Raw genomic sequence first — 23,501 nt, 5'->3', positions numbered from 1 at the left:
TCTCACACTATTTGTCATCCGTTTCTGACCTACTAGGAACACTGAGGCTTCTAACATGCCCACTGGAAACAACACATTCTGAGAACATGGAAGAAAACAACATGAATAGCTTTTTCTATTTAATTGTCTTACACATTTACCTACTGGTGATTTTGTAAACATATACTTTAATGTCAAGATTCAGATTGAAACATAAACATACTTTTCTTACAAAGATTGTGGACTCAGATATTCTCTTTGCAAGGTGCCACATCAGCCCCCGACTAGCCATCCTGCCCCCTTCTCATAACACAGGAGTCACATCTGTTCACAGATTAAAAGCTACAATAGCCCTGGCTTACCCAAATTACATTTTCACTTTGCCCACCCAGCTAATAAAATGAAACACCAAAACCCACCTGCATACAGGGCTGTACGTGCAAACATATTCATAACAGGAAAGAAAGGGGCCAATGGGGTTTCTTCCTATCTAGCACATCACCAGCAGACACCCCACCCCCAGGAAAACAGGTTCTGCACCCCCTGGCCAAAAGCCAGCTCCTCCCCACCCCAACCTTGTGCGCTGCTTAGTGCACATACCAAAGAGAATCTCCTAAGGAGCTGGCAGAGTTGCATCATGGCACACACTTTCCTTTTTCTGTGCCACTTAACAGTGCATCCTGGCAGTCAGTACTGCTGCCAGCAAAGCACAGGATCACTCTAGATATGGCTATGGAGTAAGGTCTGCAGATAGCAAAGGGGCATAAAGGAAAAAAGAAACCCACCAAATGCACTACTCTGATGGCCTGACCCCTGGCATATCTAGTGTAAATTATCTTTTGACAGCATCCAGTGAATCCCAGTGAAGGAGCTAAATGAAGACTCCTCAGCATGGACAGTGGCATCAAGCTCTCTAAGCAATGCTGAGATGTGCTTGTTTTTATGCCTGTGGGTGGTCCGCAGCAAGTTTTATTTGCAAAGCAGCATTAGCAAACAGAAGCAATTGCACCGTAAATGAGTAACCTCTAAATTATCGGTAATTATATTTAATGAAATGTCCCTCAAAGTCCCTTTGTTGCCTTCAAGTGACACATTCTAGGGAACCCGCCCAGCTTGCTAAGCTGACTTCTCCGCAGCTTCAGTCTCCTGTTCCGACAGCTTCTCTTCTGACAGAACTGACATCCATGGCGACACGGAGCGCGTGATGCTCTGCTTGGCCAGGTTGTAGTGGTTTATGACAGTGTAAAATTTCTCCCGGGCACTGGAGTCTTGCTCCGTGTAGTAGCTCTCCAAGCCTTCTGGAATGCACTGGGTGTTCTGTAAGACAGGAGGCCGTGAATATGATGGTAGATGCAGGGGTTGCCAGCGTGTGTCTGCAGCGAATATCCCCATCCCCCAAATAGCTCCTAAGCATCTTCCCTGAGCTTGCAGAAATAAACTCTAACAATGGACAGATGAATGGGGCCTGCCCTCCGAGGGCATAGTTGTCTAGAAGATTGGCCGTGCTGCAACGGGCACCTGGGCTCCCAGGACAGGTGTAATAGGCAGCCTCCCTTCACCAAGTCTCTTAATTGGCTGATTGTCCTTGGCTATTCATCTGTTAGAAGCAAGGGCACTTTTGACATGTCTACAGACAATCCACCTGAAATAAGAGGAAGAGCACCAAGGGAGGCTTTTTTGGGGGGGCCTGTGAACTGGCTCAGTGGGTGAAGAGGCTTGCAGTCAAGCCTGGCAACACTAGTTCAATCCCCAGGACCTGCATGATAGGAGGAAAGAACCGGCTCCTGCAAGTTAACCTCTAGGCTGAGCCATGCACCTCGCATGGCAGTATCTCTACCCTGCCTTATGCCCCTATTAGGCTATGTGACTAACCTCAGACGAAGAGAATACAAGTAGTTGTAACAAGCAGCTTTGGGGCTAGCTCCCAAAGAGCAGTGTGTCCCCACCACTGTCCACATCTCCCCTTCTCAACCAACTCTGCCCAGAGGAAAAACCTCAAGAGCCACAAGGCTGAAGAAGATGGGACCCGAGCTCCAGATGAGTCCGTGCACTGCCTTCCAATCTGGACTTCTGAGACCAACAAGCTTCCCACCCTGTTGAAGCCACTTTCGCTCGTGTCTAGCCACCCAAAGCTTGGTATCACCAAGCCTGCTCGGGTAGGAACGTAAGACCCCACAGTTGAGTCGGAGGCAGCCCTTGGCCACCACCCATTATCTGAGAGTTTTAAACCCATATACTCATCTCCAGCCCACAGTGGCTTAGCAGTCTGTGCTCAGTCCATCTGTATTTCAGATGTCTCCCTGGGGAGTGAGTCTGGCATCCCAGCCAAGGCCACAGCCCAGGATCCACTCCTGTTAGAGCCCTTCTGGGTTTTCACCCCATGACACACAAGGCTGAGTTATTCTCTTGGATGTCTCCATGCCCAACCCCAAGGTAGCCCTCCAGTGTAGTGGACAGGGAGCCCAAGATATTAGGAAGTAGCTCCTGGGAACTTTGCCTGAGTCTGAAAGCCAAGGGCAGGTTCAAGGGGCAACCCAACTGGGTGCCCTACCTTACGTCCTGTGCATCTCAAGCCTTCTTTCCATCCACTGGCAGCGAAAGAGGACTCCCTCTTGCCTATACCAGAACTCTACTTTTCTTTTTTCTTTTTGGTTTTTTTTTTTTTTTTTTTTTTTTTGAGACAGGGTTTTTCTGTAGCTTTGGAGCCTGTCCTGGAGCTGGCTCTTGTAGAGCAGGCTGGCCTCGAACTCACAGAGATCCTCCTGCCTCTGCCTCCCAAGTGTTGGGATTAAAGGCGTGCGCCACCACCGCCCGGCCAGATCTGTACTTTTCAGGCCAATTCTCTCACAGTGAGGTTCATGCCACTCAGTCCATCTTCTAGGTGGGAAAAGTGGCGCCTAAAGAGGTGAAGAGGCTCGCTGAAGCAAGATGTGAGAACCACACAAGTAAATACGAGAAGCCAGCTCCAGCTAGGACCTCCCGTCAGCCCCATCTTCCACCACACGCTGGGCCACCCTTCCGGGGTGTCAATCCCTGATCCCCCACCCAGCTCAAGGATATAAAGAGTGTGAAACAGACCTTTCTATCGTCCCCACCCTGAGGACAGTGGGTCCATCCTGTTCTTTCCAGCATCTGCCACTGGCATCTACGGTTCAGCTAGCACTCTTAAGTTCCCTGCCTCGGCACACTTGGCCTCGGGAGTGCAGGCCAACTCGGCTTAATCACCTATGCTTCCTGGTGTGGCAGCTACCATACTGCCGCCCCTCACAACCCTCAGAGGTGGAGATAACAGCACTCGGGGTGGCTCTGGCCTGCACAGTGGGAGCATGAGAGGATGGCACACCCATAATCCCTGGCTGCCAGGGATTTATTTATTTATAAGTGGGAGGCCCTCTTCCAAAAGAGAAAAGGGAGAGATAACTGAGGAAGACAAGACATTGACCTGGCCTCCAAGTGTGTGGTCCTTTACTGAGCCAAAGGCCACTGCAGCTGGAATGTAGTATCACCCTCTGAATCCTACATCACTTGACATTACTCTGCTGCTGCTGCTTGGTGTGACAGGGTGGAGCATGAAGGACGTTGATGGAGAAAAGGAGGCTGCGGTCATGGAGAGCAGCCATCTGGGCAGATCTGGAAGCGATTTGGGGGAGGGGTCCTGCTCTTTGGGGAGGGGTGAGCTCTCTCTCCTGAGGACCCCTCCCCGCAAAGAGCCTGCTTTGGGTGTAGGGCCTGGACAGTGGGGAGCGGCCAGCAGGTGGCTAAGAACCTAGCACAGGTGCTGATTAACAGTCCCGCTGGTCCCTCAGCAAGGTCACCTGGCCTCTCCAGGAGGGGCAGAGGGTGGCATATAAGGAATCCTGGTAGGCAGGGCTTGCGGATCATTGCTGTGGGGACAGGAAGGTGATGAATGGTTCAGACGAGGAGGGATGTGGACAGTGCAGGGCCCAGTGAGCACTTGGGAGCCTGTGCAAATATAATCGGGGGCTCCAGCCTCAAGGCTTTCTTTTCTAGGCTGCCATCCCTTGTGCCTTTCCTCAAAAGTGCCGCCGCCACTGGTGAGGCGGCTGATGCTGTAAAGGATGGGCCTTGCCTGTGGAGACCGGGGTCTCCTTAGCAGGATCCCTAGATCCTGAAGTATAGAAAAGCCTGCAGGCTCGCGGGAGCGCTGAGAGCTAGCTCCACAAAAGCAGCGGAGGGTGCTCATCCCTGCCCCTGCCCTTGGTGCAGCACCTCCCAGGAGAGCACTGGCTGAAGCCGAGTGCTACAGACAAAGCCTGGCTTTAGCACCGGGCCACAGCCCCAGCTGAGATCTCAAGGGCTCTTGTCAGAGCCCCAGCCCCCTCGTCTTTAAAATGGGGCTGACGTGCCACACAGCCTGGCTGCTCTTGTAGTAAGGACCAAAGCTAGCATGGGGCAGCTCAGAAAAAAGCCAGAGCGTGGCCGAGGATGATACATAGAACAGATGAAATGTTCCGAGAACCCTCCAGAGTACAGCCTGGAGTGTCCTGACCCCAGCTTGGTGCAAGGAAGCCCTTACACTGCGGAAGGAAATGGCTGACCAAGTTCTTGCCTGCGCTGTTCTCACTCTGTCCTCGACGCATACCCCTCCCCAGTCCCTGGGGAAGTGGGGGGAGGGCGCAGTCACCATGACTCCTGTCCAGTCTGGCACACAGCACAGGACCCTGCTGGAGCTTTGCAGGCAACCAAGACCCGAGGAACAGCAACTGCTTGGCGCAGGCATAGGCATCTGAGGGCAGCCGGGAAATGGCCCTGCCCTCCAGACAGAAAGAGGACAGCAGATGGCGTCTGACACCTCCCATATAACATGGCCACCAAAGACGTCCAGAGGCCCTCTGAGGGGATGATGCTATCAAGAACCGCAGAAGGAGCTGGGGGCACAGATGTTCAGTCTGTACCCACGTGAAGAAAGGCTCTCACACACCTTTTATGGTCAAATAAATAAAACGCAAAGCCTAGGTCACATAGAGGGGTGTCCTGGAAGGAGCATGGCTGTCATGGCCTGGGCCAGGGTCACTGAGGAGTTTGGACAGGGTCTCACTATGGCCCAGGATGCTTCCATCTTGAGTGCAAGGATTGAGGGCACACACACATCACCACCCTGGCTCCACACACACCCCAGCTTGGTCCATTTGGCTGTGGTAAGAGGGCTTCTTGGTAGCATGCAGGCTTCTGAGGCTAAGTCCCCCCGCCCCCCCCCCCGCCAGGCATCCTGTCCAGCCAGATTCCCAGGGCTCAGCTGGTACACTGGTACACTTAAAGAGGCCCCTAGAAAGTATATGCTGAAGAGTTGGAAGAAATGAAGGGCATGGCCTTGGGCGTGGCCTAGAGCCTCTGAACCCTATTTCCCATGAGTAAAAGGGAGGAGGCACACCCTCCCCGCTTAGGCTCTCTGGGTGCATCCAGGCTGAGTATGGTTCACAGCCCTCACGACTATCTCTCCACCCCAAGCAGATGTGGAATGTGCATATGTCTAAACATGGAGGGAGGAAAGCCTGCCCCACTCACCAGCATGGCCCCTTACACCTCCTAGCTGTATCACCCAGACTGCTGCCAACTGCAACCGCATTAAGACACTGGTAGAGAATGTACGAGCCCACAGTAGTGCACTTCCGGAACTGCCTAAGGGGTTCTGAATCCCCAAGGGGCTGAGGACCGCAAGCCCTGTAGGGCCTTTTTATCCATATAGATCCTGAGTTCCCTCCACACTGCCAGGAATCTGATCTGACGTCAGCCTGGATCCCGGCCTTCATCTTCATCAGCATCCTTCTGCACCAGCCTCTCCCCCAGCATTTGGGTTTGCTAAATGGAACCAGAAGTTTTAGCCTCTTGTGCTGGGCAGGGATCTGCCCCAGACTGGAGACAATGGGGCAGACCAGACAGGAAACCCAGGACAGCTCTGTGGCTGGTGGAGTGCTGGCCTGTCATCTGTGAACAATGGGCTGCAGTAGGGAGCTGTCTCCTGCCCATCCTGTTTCCCACAGAGGCACCACTGCTCCCTATGATTCCAGCCTCTGAGTCACCCAGCTCTGGGCCAGGTCCTCCCACTTTGTCCCTCCTGGCCACCTTAATTCAATCTTCTTGTCCATCCACTGCCATACTGGTCTGCCTCTCACACTGTGTCTGCCATCTTTCTTCCCTGCCCCGCTGTGGCAACCTCTTCCATCAGCTCCTGCCTGCCTTTCCCAACCTCCAGGTGACCCATGGGACCATTCTTTTTCTGGGGTCTTTGCTAGGCAATCGGGGTGCTGAGCAGGGTACAGTCTAGCTATACGCTGGCCACTCTCCCACCAAGCACACCCAGTCTACCCGCTGTTCTCACCACCCCATCTACTCTGTCCCATGCTCCAGAAGCTGCCCCAGTATGAACCACCTTCTAGAAAGGGCAGACCCCATACTCCATGCCAAGACCTCTTCACTCTGTGTATACGTGCAGAAGGGCTTCAGGAAAGCAGTCTTTACGTCAGTGGCTCCTGGCTGTAGCCTAGCGCCTTGAGCGGCCACAGCTGTGTAATGTGGCAGGTATCCTACAATCGCTACAGAAGGAGGGAGGGGCTGAAAGTCAGCAACCCTGGAGGACCTCGTGGTGTAAAAGGAGGAGGGGGTCCTGGCTGGAACGTGTCAACTCTCAGCTCTTTTAACTTGCTCTGCCAGGGAACTGAAACTTCACCTCAGCGAAACCCAGACCTATCCATCCAGCAAAGATCCAGGAGCCCTTCGTGCTAGCACACGCTCAGTGCCTGCTCTGTCTCCACTTCAGCAGTGCCGAATCCTGCCCAGCACCATTTTCTCTAAGCCGGAAAGTTCAGAACCAGACACCAGTGAGAGGGACGGGGAGCCTGTAGTGAGCGGGCTGCGCCTCTGCTCTGCCCCATCTCCTACCTCCACCCCATCTTCCCTCCCTCAGCTTTGCTTCCTTAGTCCTCTGTCCTGTGTAAAATACATCTGTGTCAGCAGCAGGCTCGTGGGAAGGAGGCGTAGAAGCAGAGAGAACATTCCCATGTGTGCATAAAGTCCAGATGCCAACATGGCTTCTGCAGTGGAACCTGCAGGAGAGCCCCTTCGTGTGGCTTGGGGCAGGGCCTTTCTCTTGGTCACTGTCCCCTTCCCCCACCAGGTACTGGAGGGAAGTGTCAGTTGGCACTTTCTGCCCTAAGGGGACTCTTCTCTGAGGATAAGCCAGGGCTTTCCTTCCCAGTGACCTTCTTTCCGGGCTCCCCAGGCATGGCCTTCAGCAAGGACCACCCCCCCACACTGTGGGTGCACAGCCAAGGCCCTACTGCTGTAAGGACCTGGGATTGGGGAAGGAAGAGGTGCAAAGGGCATCCCCTGGGGGCTACAGCCTTACCTTCAAGACAAAGCCATCAGGGCAGGAGCGATCGTACTTGTACACTTTGTAGACAACCAGGAAGACAACACAGGTGAGGAAGGCCAGGGCAAAGAGAACCAGCACAGAGACCTGTGGGAAGAGGCGAGGAACACTGTGGGGCCAGGCAAACAGCTGACCGACCAGCAGAAGCAGTCACACACGAAGCCGTGTGCACCTGCGGGGATAGCCTTTTCTTGGACATTCTGTGTGGCTTTAACTTCCCAGCTCATCAGCATGTCACCTGTTTCTAGTAGTCCAGGCTACAAGGGAAGCTCTGGGCACTGCCACGAGAAGGCCTCAGTCATGGCCCCATGGCTCCCAGGCAACTTGAACCCTTGACAGAGAAGTGGGGCTGGGCTGCACTCAGGGCCCCCCACTTACAGAGCTGAGTACCTAGTCGCCTAGAAAACAGCTGCTCCACAGACCTCTCTGGACACTGGTTTCAGTGTGAGGGCACTGCCACTCAGACCTCATGCTGGAACCATATACGTATAAACAGGAGCTCTGCCCTCATCTCTGCTCTCTATGGTGTTTGGAGGACAGAAATTCATAAGCTACACACTAGAATGCCCAGCGCTGGGTAGGCACAAAGCTTCAACAGTGTAGGTGATGCGAGACTCACAGATATACAAGCGGTAGTGGTCCCACACCACAGATGCTACTATATTTGGACCTTGAGATGCCCGTCTGGCTGCTGAGGAATGTGGTGGGGACAAAAACATGTCTTGAGGTGAGAGAGGGGTGAGGTGGAGATGCATACTGAAGGGCTGGGGATCCCTGGACATACCCCAGGAGCCAGCATGGGAGCCAGGTACCATGGACACCAATCTGGACATTGCTGGCTTCCTGCCTCCTACCCCAGCAGCCAGGAACTGTCCCCCGCTCAGGACTGCTCCACCCCGTTCAGCGTAGGTGACCCCTGCACTGGAGCTGTCACCAATCCATCTGAAGAACCTGTGCATAGAGTTCATGCCTGATTCAGGAGTGAACCCCGCAGTCTCAGGGCTCAAGGCACCCATGGGGATACCACTGATAAGGGTCTGATGGCAGCTACCGCACATAGCCAGCACATAAGCTTCTGGCCCTGGGAGTTGAGTATGGACCTTGATGAAGAAGGAAGCTAATGTATAGGAAAAGGGAGTACCATCCAGGCTACCAGTGACAGCCACCTTCCCTGGCAGTGCTAGCTCCAGAGAGGCCACTGCCAGGGCTGTGGGAGGGTCCAGGAGTGACAACCATGTCTAAACACTGGACACCAAGGCAGCGAGACTCTGGCTGCTGCTCTTAGAACCACTGTCCATCTCTGGTTTTCTCAGGGTCCCACAGATGGCAGAGCAGGATCTCAGCCCAGGCCACCTCACCCAGAAACACGGCCTGGCAGGAATCCAACCTGCCAAGACCCCAGCCACATGTCTCTTCTCCCACAACGCCTGCCCACAGGGATGAGCCCTGGAGATGCCGCACAACAGTAACCCAGGTACTTCAGGAAGCGCAGAAGTTCAAGGTCATCCCCAGCTGCACAGCAAGTTCAAGGCCAGTCTGGGCAACTTGAGATCCGGCCTCAAAATAAAATATGTCCGGGTGGCAAGATGGTCCCATGGGTCAAGGTGCTTGCCACCAAGCCTGACGGCCTGAGTTCAACGCCAGGGCCCACATGGTGGGAGAACACTGACTCCGGGAAGTTGTCCTTTGGCCTCCACACAAGTGCTGTGACACAGAGGTGCCTCAGTACGCGTGAGCGCGCACACACACAGAACTAATGTTTTTCTTTATTTTAGAAAATCATAAGGCCAGGGACAATGACTGCTGTAAAAGGTATTGAGAAAATGAGAAGACAGAGTGTCCGGGAACACGCTCCCAGCCCCACAAGTGTGTCCAGAACAAGTGCCTGAGGCTGGGTCCTCGTTTGGAAATGAGGTTGCAATAAGATGAGGTCATTAGCATGGGCACTTGTCAAGTCTGACCAGTGTTCTTCTAAGAAAAGGAACCAAGGCAGAGACGCGCACTAGCGGGAACACCACGTGCAGATGGCAGCTGGAATACTGCCTCTCTAGCCTCACAAACAGCCTTAGAGATGGCAGTAACTCCGCAACACAACAGGGCTCAGAAGCGGTGTGCACCCCCCCCCCCCCAACACTTCAACTTCGGACTTCCTGTGCCTGAGAGCGTGCTTCTGAGGTTCCCCCACCTCGCGCTACTTCGTTCAGGCAGCACAGGACTTGTGTTTGGAGCACAGGCCTGGCTCACCTCCCTTGAAGACAGCTCTCCACACACTTGATCTGCAGGTACCCCAGCCCGACCCAGCACTCAGGCTGTGTCTTCTCATCTTGCTACCCTTCAAAGCCCTGGCCCGTCTCTGGGGCCCAGGAAGGGCCCCGCCTTGTTCTGGACCCCAGTTGTACAGGCAGGCATCAAATAACCAAATAGGAGTTCCTTCCTAACTCCAGGGGAATACGGTGTGTCCCAGTTTGGAGACCTTCATGACCCCCCGCCCCCACATATACATACCCATGAGACAGTTGGTAATATTCTAGAACACGGAACAAAATTACTGAGTCAGACGTCTGCAATTCCTCCAGGTTTGGGCAGTCTCCTTGAGGCTTTCTCTACAAGGACGAGCAGATACTCTGCCTCCAGGAGAGTTAGACCTCTCTCCATTCATCCTCCAATCAACTGCAGGACAGACGGACCTGCAGACACAGGTGAGCTAGCCCTGCACAGCAGGCACCGGAAGGAAGATGGTCCCAGAAGGGCACCCAGTGATTCTCAGTCTCATCTAGGCAAAGGGGGTTCCAGCTCCATGCTGATGTTTATGGTGGTGTCTGCAGGGGATCACAGGCAGGCACACAGTGAGCACACCAAGTTGTCCGCTTGCCTCCACACATGGCCAGACAACAACAAGATCTCCAGTGTTGTCTCAGTAACACAAGCTGGACTAAGAACTATGGAACTGACCATGGCTTATGGGATAGGGAGACAGCCTAGGCTATCTAGGTTAACCTTCATCACCTCATGGGTGTCCTCCTAAGAGAGTCGGGGGGACTCAGGGACAGAGAACAGAGACTGGGGTGTGGGGAGAGGCACCTCAAGCCAGGAAGTGAAGGTGCAGAAACAGAAAAGCAAGGAACAGATGCCCTGGAGCCACCACAGAGCAGGCTGGCATGGGTGCCCTGGAGCCCCACCACAGGGCAGGCTGGCATCGGTGCTCTGGAGCCCCACCACAGGGCAGGCTGGCATGGGTGCCCTGAAGCCCCACCACAGAGCAGGCTGGCATGGGTGCCCTGAAGCCCCACCACAGGGCAGGCTGGCATGGGTGCCCTGAAGCCCCACCACAGGGCAGGCTGGCATGGGTGCCCTGGAGCCCCACCATAGGGCAGGCTGGCATGGGTGCCCTGGAGCCCCACCACAGGGCAGGCTCACACACAGCCTGCCTTGTTACCTAGGCCTCTGGCACGTAGAGCAAACCCAGGCACAGCATGCATATGGCTTGCGGGGGTCCAGGCATTCTGGTTTTATTAAATAAATATCTCACACAGGATGGAGCTGTACCCAGGGTAGCTTTTCCCTTTGTGACCTGGGGAGGCCTAGAGAGCCATAGGCTTCCAGACAGGGTGACTCCCACCCTTCTCTGGAGCCAGGAACAAAACCCAGAGAGTTCTTTGACAAGAATTAGGTTGACTCACAAAGAGCTGCCCTCTGGGCCATATCTCTCTCAGGCACAGGGGACATAGTGCCTGGGTCATTTTTCATTTGGAGACAAGGCCTCATTAAGTTGCCCAGGCTGGCCATGAACTGGCAATCCTCCTGCCTCAGCCTCACAATTGACTGGAATTGCAGGCTTTGCCATGAGGCCCACGTATCGTTTTCAATCAGACAAGTGTGTGTCATATCAGAGGGAGAAATGATTTAACAGGAGTGCATAACAGACTGACTAGGCTTGTCTTCAGACCAGGCCTGCCACCATTTTCTTATCTCCTCTTCTTTATGGAGGGGCCCGTATCCTACCTTCTCCCAAGGTGTAAGGGAACCTTCTCAGGGGACCTGACATTAGCCACCCAAAGTGGCTCCATCTCAAGAGTTGGCCGAGCGGCCATGCACTCCTACGGCATCACCCTTGTGTCAACTCAGAACAGGCAAAGAAGAAGTGCCACAGAGAGGCAGGGCACAGAGGCAGCTCTGATCACTCCGGAGGCCTCCTGGAGGAGCATCGCTCTCAAGGGATAAAGAGTTCACTGGGAGGTGAAGATCAGAGAGGACGGCCCTGTCAGAACCCGAGCAGGAGCGGGGCCATGAACCAGCTGACCCGGCTTTCCACCAGCACACCAAGGAGCTGGAGTTTAGACAAGTCCTTATGTGGCAAGTTCCCAGGAGGCAGGTCAGCGTTGCTAGGCATCAGGAAAATGCACATCATGCCACAAGGAGATGTCACGTCACACCCACGGCAATGGCTGTACCAAGTTCTGGCGGGGCACAGAGGCAACGCTGGAACCCTGAGCATTGCTGATACAGCAAGGAAAGGTGGTGGCCCTGACACAGGAAACGGTGGCAGTTCCACAACACATAAAATATAAAAATGATCATGGCAACCAGCAATCCTACTGCTGGGCATTTACCTCCAAGAAAAGACGGGTCTTCCAACAAAAGTTGATACAAAGAACACTGCACAAGTGCCAAAAGATAGAGTCCAAAACTGGCTGAGTGGATGCAGAACGTGTGGTTATGTCCATACAGCGGACTATCACTTGGCCTTCACAAGGAATGAAGTGTGCCAATGCGTGCTGCCACAGACGAACCTTGACAGCTGTGCGGAGCAAAAGGCAGACAGGAAAGGGGCCACAGTGTTTCTGTGCTGTGATGTGTCCAGAAGACGCACATCTACAGGGCTGGAAAATAGATCAGAGGCTTCTGGGGGCTCTGGGGAGGGGGGACTCACTGCTTGATGTATCCGGGTCAGCTTCTGAGATGATAAGGTGTTCTAGACAGTGGGGCAGTGGGCAACTTGGTGACTGTTAAATATCACTACACTGTACTCTGAAATGGTGAGTTTTTAATTTGTATTTTACCACTTTTTTTAATGGGCCAGAAGGAGGAAGGCAAGAGTCTGGGGTCACACCCTGAGCCCCTGTCCTCCTCACCTCATTGGGATTTCACTCTGAGCCCCCTCCCCTCACTGGGGTCACACCCTGAGCCCCCTCCCTTCATTGGGGTCACACCATGAGCCCCCTCCCCTCACTGGGGTCACACCCTGAAACCCCTCCCCTCACTGGGGTCACATCCTGAAACCCCTCTCCTCATTGGGGTCACACCCTGAACCCCCTGCCCTCACTGTGGTCACATCCTGAGCCTCCTCTCTTCATTGGGGTCACACCCTGAACCCCCTCCCCTCACCGGGGTCATATCCTGAAACCCCTCTCCTCATTGGGGTCACACCCTGAACCCCCTCCCCTCACCGGGGTTACACCCTAAGCCCCTCTCCTCCCCAGTCTCACCCAGGGACACAGTCTGTTCCTTTCTAAAAAATTTCTCCTCAGATCCTGGAGCCTTCTGCCCAGGGATGCTCTGACTTGGGCAGACTCAAAAGGTGTGACCCAGTGAGGAGAGGGGGCTCAGGGTGCCCTCAGTGGAGCAGGAAAAGGGCATTCTTGGTGCTTAGACTGAGCTTGGTTGCCAATTACTGTTCAGTATCATTGCCCACTTGGCCTTTCACCAAAGTGCAAGAGTTTATGTGTGCAAGGCACTGACTGCTGCCCTGTTCTCACGGCTCTTCCCACTAGGCAGGAGCCAGCAGAATCCCAGCAGAGCCATGCCTAGGCCACCGACAGGGTCAGTGTCCTAAGATATGGGTCTGAGTCCTGCCTTCACCATCTCAGACCGACCTCGAGACTACTCCTTAATGAGGACAGCAAGGTTAGTGGTCTGATGTCTCCACCAAGGGCAAGGAAAACAAGGCTTACGAAGGCCCCAGGCCGCTGAGCAGGTCGATGGAGCTAGGTCACTTACTGTCTCTGTCTTCCATCCCTCAGGAGGAGGGGGGAGGGAGGAAAGGAGCCTTTTGCTGACTAATGCAGTACAGGGAAGGGGAAAAAAACTCCCAGAAACTGAATCCTGAAACCTCCAAGTGTTTGCAGAGCTAAATATTTTAGGTACTACACAGAAGAGAACACAGACACATACCCCAAGGTGATTCAACCTATGTCTTACCTGAGCTGGGATGAAGCCCTAACTCCACAGCTGAGCCCATAATCTGCAGGTTCTGCAGCTGCAGACGTGGGTGGCCCCAGCTGCAAGTCATCAGGGTACTTAAACCAGTTCCCAAGGTCTCCATTGCCACCATAAACCAAGACCCCCACACACGCTCTATTGGATGCAGGAAAATTGCATCACCGTTCATAAACAGTTAATAGGTGTGACTTAGAACCTGCCATGGGGATTATTAGAGAGTGTTGAAAGCAGGCACACAGGAAGCTCAAGGTCATTAGGGATGCGAGAGAGAAACAAACCACCCACAGCATCATCTGCGAGAGTATGCCAAGGGACACCTCCACTGCAGCATCGACTGCCAGCGTTGAGGACCATTCTTAAGTGGCCTCTGCTAAGATATCCTCCCAGCTCTCCACTGACCTTCAAAGGCGGTCGTGTGCAAGGCTGGCCTTAGAACTTCTCGAGGCTAGAGTGGTGGTGGTACCAGGGAGGGGTGTGGCTCCATCACAAACCCCTTAAACGAAGGGTGTGTGTGACCCCAGTCAGCCCTCTCCATCCTGAAGCCACAAAGCATAAAGAGTCGAAGAGAATCCTGGCAGAAGCCTCCCTGAGCCTGCCTCATTGTGGAACATCTGTCTTCCTGGACATTAGGAAGCAGACCCAGCAGCCCATCACACACTGCCTGAACAAGTAAGTGGGAAGGCACGGGGGGGGGGGTGTTTTTTTTTTTAATGTTTAGGTTTAGTTCACTTGAGCAACATTTTAGCCTGCATTTTACTCTCAGTGTAAAAACACCTCTGATTAATTAAATGGCTGCTCTTCCCGTTGACTCGAGCCTCATTGAAAGCCTAGGCTTTTGGCTGCCACAGGGTGATTCATCCTGCTATCCCTGTGTAGCAATCTTACAAAGCCTCCGCGCCCCCCCCCCACAACACCAGCTGTTACCTAGCAACCAACCTAGCAACCTTGCAGCCAAGAGATTAATCCTCCAGTGATAACCACAATGTAATATCCAAAAAGACACTTGGTTTCAAGGGTGCCCTCAGAAGTTAAGAGCGATGGGCACACCTTAACAATACAAATAAAGAACAAAGAGGCTCGCAGGTGCACACGACTTCTCTGTGGCTTCAGGGTTTTAAAAGGCAGACTCTCCCTCCCTGAGTTTACGCACATGCAGAGGAAAAGAGCCAGACCCCCATCAGAATGGTGTGCTGTTCCTACCACTGTGACTAATCCCTGGTGGGAGGGTCAGAGGGTGGGTCCCTGATTCCAGACAGACTGTTCTTTCCCCAAACCCCCATGTTCAGAAAAGACCCCGAAGGCTTTAATCAGCTGATGCTGTGCGCATCATGACCTACTGTATGTGTGCACTCAGGAATGCAGAAAATATCACTTAGTCTCAAAGACCAAGAGAACTTCCCAGAAGGGTGGATACTTAGCATTTCCAAAGGGCACCAGCCCTCCAGATGTCTCTGCCACTGTACCAGACCATGCACCATCAAGAAAAGCTTAGACCCTCGGGAGACAGCAATCCAATCTCAGAGCCGGCGAAAATGCATGTTGCCTGGGTACAAGTCCCAGACACATGGAAGGAACTAACATTTTCTGGTTCCTAAGCATCTCGGATCTGACAAAAGCAAGGGTCAGCCCTCAGTACCCCTCCCTCCCGGAGGCTGCTTACCTCAGCCTCCTCAGAGAGATGCCACCCTGCTTCTGCCATTTCCTGACCCTGTGACCCCTGTCAAGTGAGCACAGCCCCATCCCTGACCCAGTAAGAAGGCTTGATCCGGAGAGCTGCCTGCTGTTAAGGAGCCCACAGGGACACCCTGGAAACTGTGCCAAGGCCCCTCCACAGGAGTCCACCAGAATGATGGATGAGTCACTCACTTACTTAGCCAATTCCTCCTGAGAAGGCGGTAAGCGCCAGAGAGATGGTATCGAAGACTCTGACGGTGCGGGCCTGGGCTGCTCATGAGCACTGTCTGCTCACAGGCCCTACACCTTCATTTTTGGCCAATATGCACGTCTCAGGGGGCTCCTATGGCCTGGTTTCCTTTTCAGAGTCATGAACCAGATCAAGGGGCCTTTGTTTCAGGAGACCACACTTCAGTACCTGCCTGGGATATCAAATCACGGGACCCATGCCCAGAGAGAGGTGTAGGCTAGCCCAGCTTCTTAAAAGAGGACAGCTAAGGGGGTGGGGCTAGAAGGACATAGAAGGAAAGGGACAGGGTGAGGGGTGAGAGGAAAGGGACAGGGTCAGGGGTGTCATCTGACTCGGCTGCTGGAGCAGGAGGGGGACCTGGGTTGCATGGGAAGCAGGCAGCAGTGGTAGCTCTGGGGCAGGGCTGGAATCAGCAGAAGAAAGGGGTGTGGTGAGATGGCCTTTGCAAAATCACAGCCTCTACTGAACCCAAGAGCAGGCTTCCCGAGAGAGCTGTGGCACCCTGCTCCCTGAAGCATTCGTGGACCCGACAAGATAAAAGGCTTGCTTCTGGAAGTGCCACCTCCTGGCAGAGGGCAGCAGGGACTTGGGGTAAGCTCATCTCTGGGAGCCTCAGTGGGGAAGACGAGAGAGGGACAGATTCTGGCCAGGGGCTGGAGCTCAAGTCATGGGCGTTCATAATGGAGGTGCTGGTTTTAGAACCAGAGATGAGGGGATTCCCAGCCATCCTGGGGTGAGCCCTAAAGGAGCTACAGAAGCTAGGCTTAGGGAAACACTTGACAGTCGCGTGAGACTGGACAATACTACAGCGCAGAGCCATCCTCGAGTGGGTCCCACCTCTATCTGATATCTTCCCAGACACCCGGAGATAGCAAGAGAGGTGAGGCAAGCCTCCTCACACCGGCAGCCTCCCCCCTGGGATGGCGGAGATTGCCTGAGGTTTTCCTGGATCTTCTGAGCCCCAAGGTTCTGGGCAACAGAAACCAGGTAACCACACAGAGGCCCAGCATGACTGCCTAGGGCCCTGGGGCCAAATGTGCGTCACCTGTGCCTTAGGCAAGGGACCTAGGGACCTGCCTCAGGTGAGCATGTGAGAAAAACACAAACCAACAATACCAGAGGGGACAGAGCCTGGCACACAGAGACATTCTACAGATGGAGAAGATATCAGGGTACCACACTACTCACTGACCTAATCTGGTGACGGGGACAAAAGTCCAATCAGACATGAGAAACAAGACCACATTCAGGAGAGATGACATTCAGACAGTGTCACTTTGACATTCATGTCCGATCCTGCACCTGATCTCAAGTACCCATGATGCTGATGGGCAAAAATGGCAACAGAGGACAATCATGCTGATCCCAGAGTGGAACAGAGATGCTGACCTCAAATTAATCCATCTTAATACTGGCCATGGACCTCAAACATGTTAACAGCCAACCCCTGAGCCAGGAAGAGCGGGTCAGCATACCCAACACCCTTCCATGCCCACAGAGATGCGGACACAGACCTCTGTACCTTTTCATCCCAGGCCCCTATCTCGAAAGCAGTACCTGTTACTAGCAAGAGAGAGGAAGGAAGCTGGGAGGGTCAGATGAGCCTCCATAAGCAAACACCAGGGACACAGAGGATAGTGACACTCATGGAACCCATTGCCCCAGGCAGACCCAGACAGCAGACAGAAGCAATAGGAAGCCCAAGGGATTTGTACTCAATACTCCTTGAAGACACTCGGTTCTTCTCGATTCCCTTGCAATTATGAACTGGGGCTGGTGCCCAAGTCTGTCTTCTACAGTTCCCATGATCACCCAAGAATCAAACAGGAGATAATACAGATGCTTTGCCATGTGCCAAGAGTGGGTGGGTATGTGCCTCCACACCCATGAATAGATTGCTCACACATCCCAGTGGGGATAACCATCCATCCATCCATCCATCCATCCACCCACCCACCTGCCCATCCATCCATCCATCCATCCATTCATCCATCCAGGACTACTACTCAAGGTCTGAGGATGTCATCTTCCAACAAAGGACCCATTGGCTATGATTTTACTTTCCCCTACATCTTTCCTGAAGAGTGGGGCTTCCAGAATACCAACATCCCAGCTTGTTCCATGGCAGATACCACGTTAGAGTACACACGCTATTGCTGTGAGGAAGGCTCCTCCCACCAGAGCTCACCGGAAACCACCCCTTTCAACAGCCATCGCCAGAGGCAGCGGGAAATAAAGAAGGATTGGAGGTTGACCACATGGGTCTTGCAGCCAAGGAGACTGGTCACAGCTCCACCAAGAGAGCTGGGACCAATGAGCCTGCAGCCTCCTCCCCATTCCCAAGAGGTGGAAAGTGGGAGAGGGGTACCCTGTCCTTAAGGGAGCCTGCACAGGCACCGGAGGGCCAAGGGGGCATGACACAGACAGCTGCCTGGATGGTTGTAAGTGCCTCAGGCTGTCTGCTTCCTTCCTGAAACAGTCAGGCAAATATTTTGATGTTTGGCAAATGTCTGTTCACGTTTATTGCCTTTGCCTAAAGGGAAGTTCATGGATGGGTTTTCCTTGTTATAAAAATAAATGATGTGTGATTATTTTGGAGGCTGAAGTAAAGAAAAAAGGAGGGGGAACTACATGGAGAGCCTCCAGGTCGGGAGCCAGAAGCTGTTGGGCTTGCACATCCCGTTCCTGTCCCTGTAACAAGACCTCTGTGTAGCCTGACAGGTGCCTCCTGACCTAAAGATGGCAACTCAGCCTGCCACCACTCACCTTAAATCTCTCGGTGACCCCCTCGGTGATGCTGACAGTGAACTCAGCTATCTTGGGAGGACGCGCTTTCCCCTTCTTGCGGTCAGGTTCATATTCAGTCTTAGTTTTCACAACAACCTTAGCCAGGAAACAGAGAGGTACATGGTCAGTGAGAAGCCAGGGGTACTCAGACACATCTGCCCTGAGCAAGTGAGCCTGGGACTGTCACGTTCCGAAGTACCCACCATTCGTCTAGGCAGCGAGAGCAGCTTCCACTGAGAACGCCACGCAGGCACTTTGAGATGCACTGCCTATTCATGGTCCTATGGCAGTCCCAGGAAACATACAGAACCGGGGAACAGAGGCGTGATGCGCACTGGCCAAGGCCACAGGACTAGTGGCTGGCAGACCGAGTACCCATGGCAGTAGAGACCTGATCCCGTAGGGAGGACACCTCTACTTTCCTACTGGCTTTTCTGTGCTGCCCACCTGCTGGACGTATGTGTCACTGGAAATGACCTGAATACAACAGGCTAGCACCCAAGAACTAGAGCCTGGGAATAAACTGATCTGGGGAGCCTCTTGGATTGCACAACACTGAAAGGTCTCCCTTCCTTCCTTCCCCTCCACTTTCTCTCCTGTGAACCTAGAAACCCATTCATCTGCCCCGTACAGACTTCCCTGAAGCCTTAGCAACTTCATCTCTACTGGGGATCTCACGCTGCATCCCACAGGGACATTCTTATCTTGGCCTCCCTGGCCCTATCTCTGTCAGGGATTCATTGCCTCTCTGATTCCCTTGGATAGAGAGTGAGGTCAAGGAGGTACCCACCTCTAATCCCCAAACTCACTCCCCAGAGCAGGTGCCCAGCAGTGACGATGGGACAGGAGAGAACCAACCCCCTCACACTTCTCCTGGAGGAAGTCTGTCTTTTGTTGTTTCCACGGATTGGGAGACACTCACTTGCCCTGACAGTGGGACGAAGGGAACTGAGTAACCCAGGACAGGCCCATGGCAAGTGACTGGAGAACTCTCCATTCCAGCCCTGACCTGTGGAGCCAGCCTCAAGAGTGGTCATAGTGGAGAAAGTGGCCTGTGCCTGGCATTGAGCCAGGGAGCCCTGAGCGTCAGCCGGTTCTGTCAGGCTTCACTCCTGGCATGCCACTCTTCTGAAGCAGACAGAGGGGAGGGGCGTGCACCCCTTGAAGGCATCACCTTCCCACGGCTGCACTGAGCACCGCCCTGCCATCCTCACCGCCCACTTGCACCCTGTAGCCTTGTGACCTTGAGCCCACATCTGGACCACAGGAGGCTTTTTCATATCTTACCCACAGCCTGGAGGGCATGAGGCTATGTCATCCAGAACTGTGAGGGTGAGGACATCTAGGCCACCCAAATTCAATCTGCATCTACCACTAGCTGACTGGTGACCTTGGAGAGGCCTTTTAAACCTCTCCATCTTCATTGCTATGTCTGTCAAACGAGGGCATTGGTGGTGGTTGCCGTGCAACAACATGGGCGTGTTGAAGTTCAACCTATGAAGTGCACAGAACGGGGTCTTGTGCGGCAAGTGTGCCTAACCAATGTCAGGCTAGGCTCCTCCTGATGGGACTGGCAGCCCTCCGCACTAGGGCATTTTCTGGTACGCAGAAGTCACATCCCCCTCCTTCCTGAATCTTGTTGAACTATGAGCAGGGTGGACTAAGTAACAAGGCTAGAAACTTCCATACCCCGGAGGCCAGTGACCTTCAGCACCATGACCTTGGGTGCATTTGGTGAACTCTGAGAATCTGTCTCCTCCTCTGTGACTTTGGATGCCTTCTAGCTCAAGGACCTGTTCCCACAGGAATACCCTTTTCTGGTGCATTCCCATCAGTTACCCCAAGAGAGAAGAGACTCAGTACCTCACAGAGTCACCTAGCCCAATCCCGAGCAACAGGGCAGTTGGCAGAATGTAGGTCCTGCCAGAAGCCCTCCTCCTTGTGGCTGACCATGCCAGGCAGTTCTAGAATGGAACACACTGAGGGCAAAAGAGGAGGCTTGGACCAAGTAAAAGGAATCACCTGATAGAGGTGCCGCTTCAGGACACAGAGTTCCTGGCACAGGCCGCTGGTGTTCCTTGGCTGGGTGTATCAAGGCAGGAGGGGTAGGGGTACTCAGGACCCAACCCGTACACCCACCATAGTGTGGAGACCACTCAACAGCCCTGCTCCTCCTACGGCTGTGTCAACAGCTGTGGCGTGGGGTGCACCCCTATGACCAGCTGATCGCCCCTTCTCAAAATGAAAACACATACAACCCTTCCCTTGCCTGCTCCCCTGCTCCCCCCCCCAAAAAAAAAACCTAGACTATAGAATTAAGGGGACAAAATCAGTTTGGGAAGCTAAGTTTGGGGATGCAAGAAGACCCATGGAAGTTCCCTCCTACACCCCGTTCTACTAGGACCCAGTGAATGCAGAGGCCAGAGTCCAAGCCTCTTTCTCGGAACAAACTGAGACAATAAATAGAAAAGCATGTGGGAACAGTGAGCAAGCTCCTTTGTGTGGAGGGACTGGAGATGCAGGGTTGTGGTTTTACATTCGCGTGTTGCAATGCCATCTTCGACTTTAAGGATAGAATTCGGTTTTAAAGGTTATGGCTTGAAAATATCTTTATGGAGCAATGATATCCCATGGGATGTAGTGCTCAAGAGGGGAGTCTTTCAGTCAGAGGGGAAAAAAATGTACCACGGTCAAGACGGTCCTGGTTACACTAGCTTGGTGAGCCGGAGCTCAGGTCTGGAAATTTTACAAAAGGAACAAAGGGGAAAGAGGCAATCTATTCCTGAGCACACACCCAGTAAGGCAAATGGAGCTAAAACCGCACCACCCCAAAAGGCTTAAGGGCCAGCTCACCCCTGACCCCCAGGCTTCTGTATCAACAAGAATCGCCCCTCATTAGAATCCCCAAAATCAAGAGGGGGCCTTTCACTAAGGAATCTTGCCAAGACGAAGGTGTCATCTAAGGCAGGGGGTCTCCAGCATCACCCAACCCAGAATCAGAATCATGAGGGTATATGGTGCTCACCCTGTCTTCATCGTCTTGGCTGAGCCCGCCCCCACCTCTCATCCCCAACGCACACAAGGCGTTTCTTTTGTTTCGGTTGCAGCCAAAGATTTAGGGGTGCACACCCAGCAGCGCGGGAATGTCGGGGGCTCATACCTTATCCGGGGGTGGGAACTGCAGCTGGTTGACATCGAGGGGCGTCATCAAGGGAATGGTGTCAAAGCCATCCTCCAGGAGAGGCTGCTTGGTGCCCTTCTCCGCGAAATTGTTCCCCAACTTCACCATGGTTGCGAAAGACACGAGGCTGCGGCCTGCGGAGGGAGGACCCGGTGGGGGTCAGGGCGAGCGGCAGCCGGGGCGGGGCGGGGCACAGCCAGGAGGACTCGCACACCCACCCGCTGTCCCCGCCTGGTCTCCCGAGAGAGGTGGCAGGGATGCGGCGATCGCAGCCCATCAGAATCTCCAGGCTGTGTATTGATGGACATTTCTAGACTTCCATCCCGCAGAGTACCGGGCTCATCACAGAGGGGCGAGGGAGGGAACGCTACCCGTGCCCAGGCTTTCCGTACGCGTCCCCAGTCCCGCCGCGCTGGCCTCCTGCGCGTCTCCCGGGGCCCTCAGCGTGAGAGATGCTCGGCCGCCCGCCCCACTCCCCACCCGCACTCACCCCACGCCCGGCTCCGGCAAGTCTGGGCTCCAAGCGCGCTCCGAGGCTCCGCGTCGCCCGCTCCCGCGTGCAGCAATGGCGGAGGCGGCGCCGCGGCCGGGGGATCAGCGATTGGGTTCTGCGCCTCCCGCCTCCGCGCGCCGCCTCCTTCCTGCCGCTCCCGGGGGCCGCGCGCGGGAGTGCGCGTGGGGCCGCGCCGAGGCGCCTCCGCCTTGACGCAGCGCCGCCCGCGCGCGGATCCGCCGCACAAAGGAGCACGCGGTTGCGGTGGAGGGGAGGTGTCCCCCGGGGACCCCGCGCGCTACCAGACCCGGGGAAGGAGAACCTGAGGTTCCAGATGCCAAACAGGGGGATACCCCGGCGGGCTGCGCAACCCTGGGGCGGTGGCCGAGCACGGGGCGGTCGGGAGGGAGGAAGGAAAGGGAAGGGTCGGGGAGACGCTGCAAAGCCAGCGATCTCCAAAGGAAGGAAGAGAGGGTTGCTGTCCACCGCCGAGCAGATTTGAGGATCCTGAAGAATGACAAAGGTTTTCAGAGGACAGTGTGGATGACAGACCTAGGTGGCCCTTAGTGTGAGGCTGGGTGGCAAAGAGATGGAAAATGAGGGCGTGTCTCTATAAAAAGAGAAAGGCTTGGGGATGTTCTCCCACAGCTATGGATGCATGCCTGGGGTGTGGAGACAAGAGGACAGGTATTAAGAGCTTCGGGTGCCGCCAAGAGAGGCAGGCTAGCCAAAGCTGTCTGCGGAAGGGAAGACAAGGACCTCCCCAGGGCAGCCACAGCTCACCTAGATAGTACAGAGACCCAGATGGAAGAACGGAGTTCTAGCCTGACTGGTGTCCCAGGCAGCTGTCGCAGCTACCCAGATGAAGGCCACTCTCTTTACAGACCTCTAGCCAGCTTTGCTTACAAGACGCGGGGAAGGAAACACTACTTGGATATGGGAGCAAAGCTCCAAAAGGAATAGGGCTGCGGGTGCGGGAGAAGCAGTACCCCACTTTCCACAACCACCGTTCTGTGGCCCTGAGAACTTACTTGTCCCCATGGTTGTTACCTGGGCTATAAACATCGCCCCAGGGGACTCTGAGAAATAACAGAAACCTATAGGTCAGAAACGGCCTACAGGTCCAGGTTCCAAACTCCCAGAGGACCCCTTTAAAGAGTGGGGTGGGAAATCTGCTGTCATTGCGTCTCTACCCAGGCTTCCGGTAAGGTCCAGGCTACCTCTGAGTCAAGTCAGATCAGCTTGGCCAGGGCCCAGAGTTCCTCTGGGGTGCCTTTTCTAGGCAGAGGGAAGGGCCTTCAGGATACCTGTGTGACATCAGGTTGCCCTCTTGGCAGCAGAGAATGGAGTTGGAAGCCACTCAGGCACCAGCCTGCAAGCATGGGGGACCTGCCAGTCAGGCTGTCTGGTTTGTGCAAGAGAGTGGCTTTATCCCCATCTTGGACTCAATTTTCAGATCCCAGCACTAGCCTTCTCTGGAGTCAGAATCCATCCAAGGAGCAATAAGGTTAGTGACGCCCTCTTCCTC

General features: G+C 54.3%; 1 protein-coding gene across 1 annotated transcript; it reads right to left on the bottom strand.

Moving 5' to 3' along the window:
• Positions 1-106: 106 nt before the first annotated feature.
• Nsg1 (neuronal vesicle trafficking associated 1) lies at positions 107-22,074 on the bottom strand. Its single transcript, XM_038322862.2, has 5 exons — positions 21,971-22,074; positions 21,460-21,614; positions 18,279-18,395; positions 7,346-7,456; positions 107-1,296 (listed from the first exon to the last, which is right to left on the bottom strand). The coding sequence occupies exons 2-5, from the start codon at positions 21,586-21,588 to the stop codon at positions 1,096-1,098; spliced, it is 558 nt and encodes a 185-aa protein (XP_038178790.1). The 5' UTR covers positions 21,589-21,614; positions 21,971-22,074; the 3' UTR covers positions 107-1,095.
• Between the last annotated feature and the right edge of the window lie 1,427 nt (positions 22,075-23,501).

This window comes from Arvicola amphibius, chromosome 1, assembly GCF_903992535.2.
Source record: "Arvicola amphibius chromosome 1, mArvAmp1.2, whole genome shotgun sequence".
In the NCBI taxonomy this organism is placed as follows: domain Eukaryota; kingdom Metazoa; phylum Chordata; class Mammalia; order Rodentia; family Cricetidae; genus Arvicola; species Arvicola amphibius.
The sequence above is the reverse complement of the archived record's forward strand: the minus strand, read 5'-3'. Positions and strand labels throughout refer to the sequence as shown.

Bases quoted from the DNA above. Each gene is read 5' to 3' on its own strand.
- Nsg1 (XM_038322862.2), bottom strand. From the start codon at position 21,588: ATGGTGAAGTTGGGGAACAATTTCGCGGAGAAGGGCACCAAGCAGCCT. The intron at 7,457-18,278 runs GTGAGTGGTGGC...CTCTTCCCACAG, and splicing joins GGGTCACCGAGAGATTTAAG to GTCTCTGTGCTGGTTCTCTT. The intron at 1,297-7,345 runs GTAAGGCTGTAG...CCTGTCTTACAG, and splicing joins CTGATGGCTTTGTCTTGAAG to AACACCCAGTGCATTCCAGA.